Source organism: Dipodomys merriami, unplaced genomic scaffold, assembly GCF_024711535.1.
Source record: "Dipodomys merriami isolate MVZ:Mamm:240054 unplaced genomic scaffold, mDipMer1.0.p SCAF_5, whole genome shotgun sequence".
Lineage (NCBI taxonomy): Eukaryota > Metazoa > Chordata > Mammalia > Rodentia > Heteromyidae > Dipodomys > Dipodomys merriami.
In genome coordinates this window covers 35,568,049-35,584,016 of record NW_027206068.1, presented here as the reverse complement: position 1 = coordinate 35,584,016, position 15,968 = coordinate 35,568,049, and the positions used below count along the sequence as shown (strand labels likewise).

The 15,968-nt window shown below is 34.3% G+C and overlaps 1 protein-coding gene across 2 annotated transcripts in view; it reads left to right on the top strand.

Moving 5' to 3' along the window:
- Sema3d (semaphorin 3D) overlaps positions 1–15,968 on the top strand; it is a 173,014-nt gene that overhangs the window by 53,434 nt on the left and 103,612 nt on the right. For both annotated transcript variants that reach the window (XM_069996375.1, XM_069996374.1), the window contains exon 2: positions 44–233. In XM_069996375.1, coding sequence (XP_069852476.1) covers positions 83–233 — 151 coding nt within the window. In that variant the 5' untranslated portion in view covers positions 44–82. The remainder of the gene's footprint in view (positions 1–43; positions 234–15,968) is intronic.

Genomic DNA, 15,968 nt, shown 5'->3' with positions numbered 1-15,968 from the left:
ATCTTCAAAAATGTTATCCTGATCATTTTTTAAACATTTTCAGATACATTAGCATCATTTGAAAGAGGATATTATTTTCATCATGAATGCTAATAAAGATGAGAGGCCCAAGACCCAATGTCAAGAATTTCACATTTTACATGGTTTAATGATGCTAAGCATGACCATGCTGTTTCTTCCTGTCACTGGAACATCTAAGCAAAATATTCCACGGCTCAAGTTATCATACAAAGGTAAGCATATAAATATTTTCACGTATACTAAAATTTTTTGGTTTTTAGTTTTGTTTCCTTTAGGAATTTATATCGACTGTTTGTATCACCTAATAATATAGTATACAATCAAAAAGCTCAGTTTCTTATTGTTGTATCTAATTTTTGTAAAATTCAATCTGCCACACTTAACTTATATTTGTCTTTTGATTATTATGAATGGTGGAGGGTGAATAATATTGAAATACACTGTGTCTATGTATAACACAGCTCACAGAAAACTGTTGATCAATAGAATGATGGGGACTGCAGAAAGAGAGCTATAGAAGGGTTTATTATGTCATATAATATAGGCAAATGCAAAAATACCTTGGTGCAACTCCCTTGTATAATTAATATACACTAAATGAATGATCAAAAAGTAAATAGTCTCTGTTGTAAGGGAATTAGCAAGAGAGGTAGGAGAAAAACATAAGGTGAATGTGAGTTATCATGGTCAAAGTACTTTATATACATGTTTGAAGAAAGAACCTGTTAAAATAGCTAAAGAATGGGGTAAAAGAGGGAATAAGGGTGAATGATGATAAAGGATGTGAGGTCAATGAAGGTAAAACAGAGACAATGAGGGAAGGGCTGACATTGTTTAAAAAGAAATGTACTCTTGATCTGTAACTTTAATTCCTCTTTACGTCACCTTTATAATAATAAAAATGCGGGGGGGAGCCTTAACTCCATATTTATAACCTCTTTGCTGATGTTTTAGGTTTATTTTTAAGTTTTCCATCAAGTAGCATCATAGAAACAATGTCACATAGGTACATAAATATCCCTTGCATAATATATTTAGGGATCATTATAAGCTTAATTATGTCATTTTTTAAATCAGTAAGTAATCACATTTAGAAACCTACTTTGTCAAGAATTGAATTATTTTCCTTCTAAACAGCCTGATTCAGTGTAGAAAATGTAAAATAATTAATATTTTGGAGTTCTTAGAAAGTGGATGGGCAAATACAAGCAATATGTTACTGAAAAGCTAGTTATTTCCAAAAGGGAAATTCAACATTTTTTTTCAAAGTAGTTGAAAAGATGAGTAGTCAAAACTGGCAAGGACCATACAATTGTGCTAAGCCAAAGTGATTACTCTTTTTTTTTCAGAAAAATAAATGAATAGTAGCAGCCATATGGAATTACTGTGCATATGTATGTGGATACTGAGAGCAAACTATAGGGAAAGCTTTCTAGAACGCCTACCCTGTATTTAATTTCCATGTTTTATTACTTTTCTAGCCTTTGAGATGTAGATAAACTAAAACATTTGCAAAAATATAAATTTTGGCTTGTATTCTAAATACCAGAAGCATTAAAAAGAGGCTCAGATGAATGAGAATCTTTAAAGAAATAAATCAACATTCTTAATCTTTATAGGACAGAAGGCAAAATCAAAACCATACACTAATACAAACTGTTGATTTTTCAAATTAAGAACCTACTACATTTAAATAGCTATTTAGAATCCCTCTTACTTTAGATTTTAATGTAGAGGAAAATTGTCTCAGTTCTATCCCCATACCCCAAACACACATAAATGTAACAACAGGCTTGAACTATGCAAAATTCAGTAAAGTTCTTTAGGCCTCCCAATAATCTTAAAGGTACATGTGGTTCCCTTTATGGTGTATAAGTCCTCTGGGACTTACTGTATCTACAGTATCTACAGTGAAAAAGTCAGGATTAGGATCTCAGGCTCTGTGTAGATTGGGGCCAATCCAGGAGGTTAGCTATGAACTAACTGTGACCTCCCCATTCGCTCCATATCTCAAATTCTCACATGGGAAGAAAATAACAATTCTCACCTCAAAAAGTGGTGGTGAAAATAGCTCATTCCATAAAAAGGTAGCTGAACTTATACATAATACAAAGGGAACAGAAATCAATAACAGTGACAAAATAAATAAACCAACGGAAAAAGAAAGAAAAAAGAAATAACTAAAAACAGTAGTACAATAAAAAAAAATACCTTGTTTCCATTTGTTCCAGGTCCTTTTGAGAAGTATCATTTTATATGGTCTTATGCACCTAGCTATTGAGCCATTGTGATCCTTTGGCTTATTCTCTTTTGTTAATTTTTAAATTTTTTTTTACCCTTTGTCTTGTGTATAAGTTTATCTGATTTTGAGGAGAGGAAAGGGAATCACAGAAATGGTGAGACAAAGGGTGAACCAATTCAACAGTGATACTTACTAGACACAATGTTGGAAATGAACTGTACAACTTTGGGGGTCGGGGTCAGGAGGGGAAAATGTGGGAGAAAATGAGGGGGTAACACTGTTCAAAAAGAAATGTACTCATTACATGATTTATGTAACTGCAATCCCTCTGTATATCAACTTTTCAATAAAATTTAAATAAAAAAATCAATAAAAATGTAAGTTACACCAGAAAAAAAAAAGAAAATAGCTCATTCCCCAAATAGTGCTTATATCAATGCGGTCATAATGAATTCTCAGTGACTATTATGTATTGAACCAATTTGATTTGCAAATAATATTCTTTTTTCTTTGTCTACACTCATCAATGTTTTGTAACTTTTACTACATTAAAGAAACCTCTATACGGTATTTTCATAATTAAAAAAAAGAAACCTGATGGTATAGTAACATTCTTTAATGCCTTTGTTTTAAATGTTCCTTATTCTTTTTCTTTATTGTTTGGATTATGATACTTGATTCTAATATGTCCCTTCCTTTGTTCCTTCATTTCTTCTTCCTTCCTTCTTTTCTTTCTCTTTTTTTATTTTTCTTTTTGTTCTTGATATGGAAGTTTGAACTCAGAATGTCATGATTGTTAGACAGGTGATCAACCACCCAAACAACACACATGTTATAGATTAAAGATTTTTCTTGATCTTAGTTTTGGGAATATTTTATAGTTTGCATTTTCTTATTTTTTATTTTTATTTTTATTTTTATTTTTTTATCGGTTGTGGAGCCTGAACTCTGGACCTGGGCACTTTCTCTCAGCTCTTCAGCTCAAGTCTAACGCACTACCAGACTTGAGCCACAGCACCACTTCTGGCTTTTTCTGCTTATGTGGTTGAGAATTTGAACCCAGGGCCTCATGCATGCAAGAAAAGCACTCTACCACTGAACCACTTTCCTAGCCCTGTAGTTTGAATTTTATAGTTTTATTTTCTAAGTTTTCTGACATCTAGTTTAAATATTTTTATGGTTACTAGTCATTTTCCTAGAAATCTTTGCTTAATCTAATCTTGTAAAGATAGAGTCTCATGTCTTTAGAATTGTGGCTTTTATTTAAAAGGAGATTTCATTTTAACATTTTCATTCATGCATACAGTTTTTATTATTATAAAGGTGATGTGAAGAGGAATTAATGTTACAGATCAAGAGTATATTTCTTTTTAAACAATGTCAGCCCTTCCCTCATTGTCTCCCAGTTTTTCATTCCCATCCCCACCCAAAAGTTACATAGTTAATTTTCAACTTAGTGACCAGTAAGTACCAGTAACAAATTTGTTCACTCTTTGTCCCACCATTTCTGTGACCCCTTTACACTCCCAAAGACAGATAAATGAACAAATAAGTGAAAAAAGAAAATGAAAATGGTGATAAAAATATTGTTTCCATTTCCTAGAGTTCATTGTGATACATATAATTTTATATGATCAGATGCATACAGGTATTACAGATGCACATAGGTATTACACCTTTGTGTTCCTCCCGGAAGAGTAACCTCCTTTGGCCTCACTGTTTCTGAATGCCTAGGACCTATACAAATGATCATGTCCCAGTGTATATATATGTGCATATACATACATATATATACACACATATATATTTACCATCTCTGTTTACTTAAAAATTTATAGGCACACTCTAGCTACCACAAATAAGGGAAGTCATGCCAACCTATCTTTTGCTGGTGTGGGTTATTTCACTTAATATTTTCAATTTTTAAAGTTTTATTTTAAAGGTGATGTACAGATGTGTTACAACTACATAAGTCAGGTAATGAGTACATTTCATTTTGAACAGTGTCACATCCTCCATCATTCTCTCCCAGTTTTCCTCTCCTGACTCCCCCACTTTACTGCTGAATTGGTTCATCCTTTGTCCCACCATTTCTGTGCTTCCTTTTGCCCTCCCAAACCAGATAAACTAGTATACAAGACAAAGGGTACAGAAACAAACAAAAAAAATAAAGCCACAGAAGGGAATAGACTAAAGGAAAAGAGATGTGGGGGGGACCACAAAACAGTACAATAAAAACTTCTTGCTTGCATTTATTGGATTCATTTTGATAAGTATCATTTTATACGGTCATATACACATAGATATTGAGCCCTTGTGATCCTGTCCGAAGTATATCCTCCTTTGCTCTCACTGTGTGGATGTAATTAGGAAGTTCCTATGGATCTACAAGTAAATTCAGTGCATAGGAAAAGACAAATAATTACACTTGGACATAATTTCTTAATATTTTTCTAAGTCTTTCCATTGCCTTAAAAATGATACAATATCATTCTTTTTAATGGATGCATAGAATTCCATTGTGCATATGTACCATGTTTTCTTGATCCTTTAGTCCATTGAGGGGCATCTGTGCTGATTCCATATCTTGTCTATCGTAAACAATGCTGCAGTGAACATAAAACATAGTTGTGCTGTTAGCTTTAGTGTGACCTTGTTTATGATATATTGGATAAAATCTTGCTTGGTCATTGGATAGCTTTATGTTTATTTTTTTTTGCGGAACCTCTAAACAGTTTAGAAAGGTTATCTCTTTTGAACTTATTTAGAGACAGAGAGGGAATAGGAAAACATACTTGCGAATGCCATTTCAAATGTAATAAGTTCTCTGAAGACTGAAGCAAGAGAGTGACTAGTTTAAACTACTCAACTTAGACTTTGCCAAGATTAGGTTTCTGAACATTTCAAGAAAAATAAAACATTGGGTTTTACATCCATTTCATAGATAAAATACATGAACCTTAGTGCCTAAATTACTTATGCCAAAGTAAGAAACTACCAAAGGCAGAATCAGGCTGTGTGCCTATATTTGTTTAGTCCAAGATGTATGGACCTGTCACATTATGGTGTCTATAAAGGAAACATAACATATTTAAGAACACACATGGTGCAATAAAAAATACACAAGATCTTGCCATGTAATATGTGCTTTTATCATTCTCTAAAGTAATAAATGTATTTTTACCCTCAAGGTGATTGTTTTAATTTCTCCAAAATTTAATTGTGTTTTGCACTGATCAGAAAAGTTCTACTTCATCAATAAGCACTGATTATTTGATATTATGGTTCTTTGTTTTATATGAATTTTTCAAGAAATGCATGGCAAAATCCAAATGCTTTCTAAATTCAGAAACTTATTTACTCATTAAATTTGAAACATATCTTAACAGGCAATGTTCTTGCAATATTACTCTCAAGCTTGTTCAATTTGGTTTGTCTAAACTGAACAATCTGTTATCTCAATTCAGTATGATACAGTAATGAACAGATAAGGTTCTGACACCCAATTGCCTAGGTCCTTACTGCTATTACTAATCATGAAATATTTGGATGCTTATTTTCTGGGTTACAGTTTTCTTGTTTATAAGACACTAAATCAGTATTATGACTGCCACATGTAAGACTAATAATTTTGTTATAAAACTGAATCCATGTAGAGCACTTAAAATCATGGTTGATATAGTAAATATTTAATAATGGAAATATTTATCATTTTTTATGAAATACACCATCTTGCTAGGTATTGATGGTAACTCTTTGACCAAAGGCTTTTATATGTAAACAATATTTTATAATTTCTTTTTGGAAATTATGTAAAGATTTACATGGACAGTAAATCTGAAAATTGTCTTTGTGTTCTCCCCAACTATTTTCTGTCAGTGTTAGCCTCCCTCAAGCAAGAACTGTTCAGAAATTATGAATTTATTGAGGGCATTGCCTCAAGATTTCACTATTGTGCTCCTTTAGTTGTTAGTAGGGTCCACAGGCAATACACTTCACACAATTACTGCTGACCTTGATTAAAGTTTTGTATTTGAGTGATGTTAACCTTTTCTCATGGGTTAAAATGCATCATAAAATCACTCAGTAGTTCAGACTATGATGCAATCTGAAATGCCATTTTTATTGACATATCGACTGGAAAGATAGCCTACTCTAAGTCATTTCTTCTAAGTAAAAATTACCACAATGTGTTTTTGCCTACAAAATAAATTATTAATGGATGATTTGAAAGTATGCACTGTATTTGAATAGACTCGTGGTTTCTCATACATGTTTTCACTAAATTGAGTTCAGGGGTAATTTCACTGTGTGTGTAATGCTTAACTGTGAATATTACTAACACTAGTATCCAAATGCCTTCTGTATTTCTTGTATTGTTTTGGAAATTGGTGGCTATATCAACTCAGAGAGATTATGCTTCTTGCCACCATGTAGTTTATATATTCATAGGGAAGATCAGAAAATATATAAGTAAATAATTCTGTCATGTAGAAAATAGTAGGAACTAGAAAGAAAAATGTACCAAAAAATCAAAGTTCAGGAGTGGTAGAGTTAAAGTAGCAAAAAGAATGGTGCTCAGGGAAGAGCTAACTAAGTGGTGTTTTCAGATGTTTAAAATTACAGAACTAAGCCGGGAGCTGGTGGTTCAGGCCTGTAATCCTAGCTACTCAGGAGGCTGAGATCTGAGGATTGCCTTTCAAAGCCAGCCTGGGCAGGAATGTCCATGAGACTCTTATCTCCAATAAACTACTAGCAAACTGGAAGTGCCAGTGTGGCTCAAGTGGTAAAGCACTTGCCTTGAGCTGAAGAGCACAGGGAGAGCGCCCAGGTCCAAAAAAGAAAGAAAAATTACAGAAGCAGTTCATTGAAATATCTGGAATATTTTTTTGCAGAAAGAATATAGAGGTAAGTCAGTGTCTAGAATTCTTAAGAATCTTACAGAAAGGAAACCATATGCTTAAGCAACAGGGAAGAAGGAAATGATTGATTAAACAGAAAGAAAGCTGTCCACAGTTCAAACATTAACATTTAATATGATTGATATAGATGGGAGAATTTTCAGCATGGTTAGACATGTTATAGCATCACTCTGATTTCTGTGTTATCAGTGCCTTGGAAGGAAGGAGAATATAAAAAGAAAGAGCCATAATAGAGGTGTTGTCATAATCCAGGGAAGAAATGATGGTGTATGGGCAATAGAGATAGAAGAGGATGTGAAGGTAGGGCCAATAGGATATTCTGATGGTGAGCAAGTGAATAAGAGAGAAGAGAGGAGAGAGAGAATGAGTGAGTGAGCAAGAGAGAGATCTCAGATATATGACTCCAATTGTTTTTCTTGAACAATAGAATTATTAATAAATTTCAGTGAGAAAAACTGAAAGAGATAGGCTTTAAGGAAGAACAAGGATCATTGTTTTCTAAAAAAGGATAGTACGTATCAAATTGAAATTCTACAAATACACATGAATATTTAAGTTGGGAACTCATGGAGATGTCAATTGGAAATATAAATTTTGTAGTTACACATGGAAAATTTTAAATCCATGAGACTGTGAGATAATGAAGGAATGGAAAAGAACTCAGTAAACATGAGCAGTCAGAGATCACAGAAAACCCCTGCAACTGCAAAGCATTAGAGCCACAGTTGGGTCTCCAGATGGTACATTAATGTCCCTAAATTATTAATTAGTCTGTAATAAATCTTGACTTAGATGGAAGATAGATAGAATGAGGTAAACAAAACATAAGGCTGAAAAATCATTAAATTTTGATTGGACTTCTTATATGTAAGAACTTGGTGCCAGGATAAAGCAGTAAAATAGACATCACTAACCAGACTTCTAGTATGTTTAAGGGATATTATACAAAATAACTGCAAACAGATGAATGTCATCATGCAAAAATAAGCAAATTTTAATTTAGGAAAAATAGGTATAAAATTCAGCATTAGAAGAAGAACTTCAAATGTCTTGAATGAAGTATATGTCATGAAAATGATGTACTTTGTGTTCATGAATAAAATGGGTGAGGCAGCATGCATGATGTGGTAGATATCATTTGAGGGTGTCTACAACAAGGAAATTAGGAGCTATTACAGTAATTTCAAGTTGGAATAATGCTAGTCTAGGCTATCTAGGAATATGAATAAATATTTGACAAGCAAGATTAGAAATTTGTATGATAGGATATTTTAGTCTTTCAATTTAGATGGTTTTAAATTTTGGATAGAGTGAAATGGAATTATTATATAAATGGAAGAAAGGAAGGAAAGGGAATAAAAAATAATTTTTAAGTGTTGAGCCTGAGATTAGGTAATAACACAGAAGTCCTCGAAGTCAGAAGGGTTGAGATGGTCAGAGGAAAATCTGACAACCTGTAGAAGATGGTTTGGAAATGCTAAACTGAGATTTAGGTTTTAGCTATCTGTCTTGAAGTCTTCTGCAGGGAACTGACCATTTATAAGGCATAAATAAATTTTAGGAAATAAAGTATAAATAAGAAATGACATGTCATTGTTTATACAGTCTGAAAAGGAGGACAACATTATGCTTGTATTTTTTAATCTCCCTCTTGGATATATATGCAAATAATGATTCAAATCTGCTGAGTGCCTCTATTGGGAATATGCTCATTAGACTAGTGATTAGAGACAGGATCCTCATCTGGAGAAAACCTAGAGAAAAGTCTTACAGATGATTAGCATCTGCTTAGTCTGACGAAAAAACGATCTGAAATTTTCCTGAATCTGTGGAAATTTCAGATCAGATGTCACAAGGAAATGCCCAGTGTGATAAATCAAAGAAATATATACATGGAATATTATTTTAATTTTCACAATAGCAAATGTGAAGACATGATTTGAACAAATTCCATGAAAAATCAAAGACACATTCAAAGGCTTGGGACACAGATGGCATGAAACTTCTCAACTGTGACCAAAGTTTCACATATGTCCTTTAACATAATCACTATTGTTATTATTATTGAACACAGGGTCATGCTTTGTAGCCTAGACTTTCTTTCAAATCTATACTCTCCTGCTTCAGCCTCCTGAGTCCTAGAATTTTAAGTATGTACCACCCTGTTTACTGTAATAAATCCTCATGCTGATTTTGTTGTTCCCTTGTTTGCATTGTTTTTGGTTTTTGAAGGAACTCTTCTGTTTTGTTTATTTCATATTTGCAGTAACAAGGATTGAACCAAAGATGTATTGTTGATAAGGAAATGCTCTATTACTTGAGCTACATCCCAAGCCCTGTATCCTCATTTATTGTGGTTGAAAGGTTTTGATCACACATTCATTGCAGTATAAACTACAAAGAGAGATGAGTGTGGCAGTTCATGCCTCCAATTCTTCTCTCAGGAGATCAAGGCAGGAGAATCATAAATTTGAGGTCTGGTAGACTATATAGGAAGACTTTCTCTAATATAATAAAAGAAATTTGAGAAAGGGAGAAATTCTAAATATTTTAGAGAGAGGTAAGTAAAGAATTGTCAAAGCAGAATCAGTTTTCCTCAGAATTATTGTCTCAATGATTTCTGAGAAAGTTTATTTCATCATGACATCCTTTTTGGGAAAAGTACTAATTTATTCTTAACTTTATATAGACAAATAAGAAAAAAACTATCAATCATAACAATCCTTTAGAAAATTTTTAAATAATTTATTTTTGAAAGTATAAGGACTCATAAATTATGAATTACACATACATAAAGCATCTATTATTGAAAGCTAGCCAAGTAAGAACAAACCTGTGATTTAAAGTATGGGTTTAGATAATGTGACCACATAAAATTACTCTGATTTTACTTCACATCCTGTGCTGGCAAGAACATAGGTCTGGTGATACAATTGGCTTTATTTGTTTACTGAATTATGTTTGCTTAAGCGATACCATCTGATTTATGATTGACTAGAAAAGATTCTAATGGACAGCTGCAAAAGAGTAAACATGAATTTGGTTTCTTTCATTTTTGTTGTTCTTTCTGATTTAGACTTGTATTCACTGGAAGAAAAAGGCCTCAATATTTCACCTAGGAAAGCAAAGGGATCATGAGCTTTCCTGTAATTTTAAAGTAATCTTTTGTGGGGAGCTTAGATTGGATTGATATTCTCTCTCATTGCTCGAGTAGGAGGACATGTGTAATCTAAGTATACATACACTATAACTGGAATTTTTGGTAGGTGGAGGTGAGCTATTTTGATAACCAAAATCCTTTCACATGATCTCAAAATGTGTTGGAACACAGGTAGAGCAAATTAAGATGAGCTAATTTTCCCAAGAGAGGATCTATGCCTTGTCTCTGACCAAAAGCTGGAGAAGCAAACACAGATCCAGGAACAGCTAAAAGGGACTCTGTGGGCCACAGCATTAGGAACTAATTTTTATTTTGCAATGAACAAAGTTTGCTCCTTTGTTCAATTCCTGAACCAAAATGAGAGCAGACTTTTTGCTGGAAATGGTTTAGAAGCTCAAACATTTCTGGAACTATGGGGAGAAGCTTTGAAGACACTCCAAGAGGGAAGATCTCAGAATTCTAAACCTGTAAAAAAAAGTTTCTGGGAATTCAGGGGTGGAGTGGAAATAGCTGGATTTAGGTGGAAAGTGAGAATAGAATGGAATAGATAGATTTGTGAGAACACACTGTATTTGGGGGATCTTCTAATATTCTTAATGATACAGCTAGGGCATATTGTTTTAATTATCGAAAGGAGTTGCTATTCAATTAAACAGTTAATGAATACAACGCATCTTTATCAATGTCACTTCTTTCAATATTAGCACCCATCCTTGATCTACTTACCTCTGCACTCATTCTTCTTAATTTTGTGGGATATATACATGGGGTTCTTGACTGCATTCTCTCCTTCTTTTCCTATTCATTTTCCCTCCCTCTTCCCCTTGACCTGACCCCACTGCTTTTGAGTCCCACATCTATGGTGTTTTATATTGCTGAACTATGATTTTTTGCCTTTCCAAGGAATTATACTGTTTGAAATCTCCCTTAAATTTATCACATTTCACTTGATACATTTGTATGCATTTTCATGCTAGCCAATACACATACTTATATGTCTATAATTAAAATCTAACATTCACATATGAGGGAAATATTCTGGACATGTAGAGGAGTGAATAGGGCAAAGATTTTTGCTGACTATTCTGAGATGGCAGAGAAAGAGATCATTGGTTTATTTTATCTGAATACATTTCTTATATAAGCTTTTATTTTTTCCCTTCCTTCCTTCCTTCCTTCCTTCCTTCCTTCCTTCCTTCCTTCCTTCCTTCCTTCCTTCCTTCCTTCCTTTCTTCCTTCCTTCTTCCTTTCCTTCCCTTTTATTTATTTATGTGTGCATGCGTGCGTGCGTGCGTGCGTGCGTGTGTGTGTGTGTGTGTGTGTGTGTGTGTGTGCCAATACTGGGGCTTGAACTGACATTTTTTTTTCTACACAAGGCTTTCATTATACCACTTAAAGCACAGCCCAACTTCTGACCTATTGATGGTTAGTTGGAGATGAGATTCTCACAGACTCTTCTGCCTGGGATGGGTTTGAACCATGATCCACAGTTCTCAGCATCCTGAGTAGCTAGGATTACAGACCACCAGTGCCTGGCCTTTACCAAAGAATTCTTAGTTTTGCCCACACTAGAATTGACTGCTAGGCTGATTTTTTTTTCTCATTTTACTCCATGAACTTTTGCCCCTAACAACCTTGATTTCCTAATTTTTATTAAAAGAGAATATATATATATATATATATATATATATATGCCACTTAAATTTTCTTATTTAAGGATGTGGAAAGACATTTATTTTTTTAGCCTTGCACTTTTATGAATTCAGCTCACAGCTCCACCCAGTTCAGGATCTTTGGCAATAAATTCAAAATTTCAAGGATTTGAGATCTTTTTCACTCAGCACTCAAAACCTGAGGAAGTCTGTGTTGATGAATTCTAAATTTATTAAATTCAATATAACTAACCACTCCCTTCCTTACTGGGGTGAAGAGGAAGAATGGAGACCATCAGGTCAAATAGGGTATTTTTTCAAACTGAATGAACAATTGTATTAAATGGCATTATAAAGGAAATTCAAGAAATTCCTTCTAAATCAAAGGCTTATTTCAGCTAGGAACAAGGATTACCTGCCCCTTAGCCTGCCTTCGCATGGATGAGCTCTTGGCAGTGAGTGAGGAGACATCTTCACCACTAAGAGCAAACTAGTTTTGTGAAGTCCAGCAAACAACCGGGACCTCATTGAATTGGTAACCTGTCAAGTAGAATGGTATTATTACTAAAATCTCCTCATAAGTGTAATCATATTAATGACTTTTTTTCCTCCCCAGGTTAGACTCCTTGTTTTTAAGAACAAATATATCAATCAGAATAGTAAGGAATAAACTATCATTTGGTATTTTTATAATGAACTCTTCTATTTTAACAAAAATAAAGTCTGAGTGCCATAGAGTTCATTTGTGCTTTTTTTACCCACATAGAAATGAGAAAGGTAAGACAGCCTTATTCCATATATAGGGAACAAATTCCAAATATAGGGAAGAAATCATTTCCATTTTCTTTTTAAAAATACTTTGTGACTCCTAAGGACTCTTGTCCTTTGTCACAGTACACTTTCATTTTTGTTATGGATAAATATTTCTTCTTCCCCTGTCTATTTCAAGAGGACAGGAATATAGCCATCTCTTTTTTTAATATGATATTCTCGGCAGAGAAGATAGTTATAGGGGCTGGGAAGGTGGCTCAGTGGTAGAGTGCTTGCCTTGCATGCATGAGACCCTGGGTTCGATTCCTCAGCACCACATAAGCAGAAAAAGCCAGAAGTGGTGTTTGACTCAAGTGGTAGAGCACTAGCCTTGAGCTGAAGAGCTGAGGGATAGCACCCAGTCCCAGAATTCAGGCCCCACAACCGACAAAAAAAAAAAAGTGAGAAGATAGTTATAGCCTTCAAAAGGTAGGTATTATAGCTGGGCACCAGTGGCTCATGCCTGTAATCTTATCTACTTAAGAGTCTGAGGTCTGGAGGATTGTAGTTCAAAGCCACCCTAGGCATGAGACTCCATCTCCAAAATAACTAGGACAAAGCTGGGCTGGAAAAGGCTCAAGTGGTAGAGCACCACAAATGAGGAAATGAAAAAGTGATCTTTTGTTTGAGAGAATCAGTTATTTTTAAACATGATTACCGATAATAATTTAAGAGAACAGTTTCTCCTGTGACATTTGGTTAAAAAAAAAAGAGACATTAAAGAAAGGAATGAAATTACTTTTAGAACAATGTATGTATACAAGCATGAAAATTCATACCCTTCATAGACATAGAAAAAAATAGTTATTGCTTGTTATTTATGACTCAAGAACACATCCATTATCTTTATCAAAATCCATTACACACAGTGATTCCTATATTTTAACAAAATATAAACCGTCTTATATTTAATACATTTAGTTTGGATGTAATCAGATTGAGTATTTTCCCAAAATACGCTGGTAGATCAAAAGTGGAAATGTAAGCACCTGGTTGACTACACATAGTGAGATTACAAATTGAGGACAAGGTGACAGCACAAACACTATCAAAAAGGATGATCACTATACAGGGTTAAGGTAGACTCAATCTAGAGTCTAGGGTTTAGAGAGATAGAAAAAAAGACATTTAAGACATGGAGGTAAGTTCTGCTGTCATCTGCATGAAGGATGGCATTGGAAAACCAAGTCCAGAAGAGGGCCCCTCCCACTACCAGTGTTCTGTAAATCCACAGGGAGGGGGAAGGAAGGCAGAGTTCCTATATACATGCTTTAAAATATGAACAATATTTTAGCCGGGCGCTGGTGGCTCACGCCTGTAATCCTAGCTACTCAGGAGGCTGAGATCTGAGGATCGCGGTTCAAAGCCAGCCCGGGCAAGAAAGACCGTGAGACTCCTATCTCCAATAAACCACCAGAAAACCGGAAGTGGCGCTGTAGCTCAAGTGGTAGAGCGCTCGCCTTGAGCTGAAGAGCTGAGGGACAACGCCCAGGCCCAGAGTTCAAGCCCCACGACCGACAAAAAAAAAAAAAAAAAAAAAAAAAAAAAAAAAAAAATATGAACAATATTTTAAAACAATCACTTTCTTGAGAGCAAAATAGCAAAGCCTAAAAGTTTACATCTATGGTAGTCTGCCTCCTTTTCAGATTCCCAAAACTCAGGGTGTGTATCAACTTTGGGTGTTAAGATTTAGTCTCTAGACTTAACAGTTTGGGGTGGTTTTTTTTTTTTTGTCTGAGTTTTAGTTGATGTCTCCATGGAAACGAAATTGCCTTTGCTTGGCTTGGCAAAAATGCAAGAAAGATAAGCTGTTTGGGGGAAAAGAAACCTGTTCCAATCCCTGTCCCAAGGTCTTTCCACAATCTGTGTCAGCCTGAGAGATGTCCATGTGTAATGTCTGCGTCTGATTATTTTGTTTGGCTACAGAGCATGGGGAAACATGCTTCAATCATTTTGATGCTAGCATTGTCATAGGCAATGCTAAATCATTTGGAAATGGTAATACTTCAGGTTAGTCAATATTTTTGCAGATGTTTTCCTCGTCAAGATTGTTTGAAATTAAACCAAATATAATTGGTTTTGGTGAAACAGAATACAGCAAATAACTATGTTGACAGCTTATTTACTTTTCCTCATTGTACATGTAGAGAGAAGTATCTACATATCTTCCTCTTTCCTTCAGTGTGGATATAACTTAGGGATGCGTCCTGCTTCAGAAATGTCTGGGTAGCCTTTCTAATGCCACAACTCCCCCTCCTCATTCTTCCTGAATTTTGCAGTCAGACTTATCTGTCTAACACTCAGTTATAGTCTTTGTCACTTTCCTACATTAAAAAAAAATGATAGTGTCTTTCAGTCACCTACAGAATAATCGAACTCTCAGCCTGACATCATCAGCCTTGGTTATCTGGATATTGTCTTTCTGTCTAGTCTCACTTTTCACTGCCCCCACACGTTCTCTACATTTCAGCACACTGGGTTTCTTCAGTTCCACTAATATTCATCCAGTACTTAATTTGCCTTAGACTTTCAGCTAGGAACTCAATGGCAAGTGATACTTCTTCTTAGCCATGAAGTAGCTCTCAGGGTAAGAAACATGCAAATGTAAAGCCCTCCATGTATACAAGTGAAAAGAATATTTTAGTCTCTTGTACTACTTTTCAATAGATAGACAATAGGTTTTTTTCTACACATATGTATCTTTGATAATATTTAATTTATATGGTAGAAACATGAAGATATTAACATTAGCAAACAAGAACAAAAGAATAATTATACTAAGAAGCATTAATCAAAGTTATGCATATTGTCTCTCACAAAATGTTTTTATTGTGTTGTATTTGTGCTTCTCCTTGTGATGATGGGACATGATACGGTGCCTAAGTAAAGAGATGAGCTGACTGACATAGGTATTGTGATGTAGCATTAGGCTATAGTGACCTAAGCTGTACACTCTTACCTATTATGCTAAGTAATAAATCATTTGGAATTTATACTGAAATATATATAATTAACATCCTCAGACACTTATAATAATAATGATTTATATCATATAAACTACTTTCCTTTTTTGGTTTGATGAAAATTTCTCCTGAAATCCTCTTATGCTTTCATTTTTTCCCATTTCTGTCTTGGTTAAATTTTTAAAATCTCATTGAAGA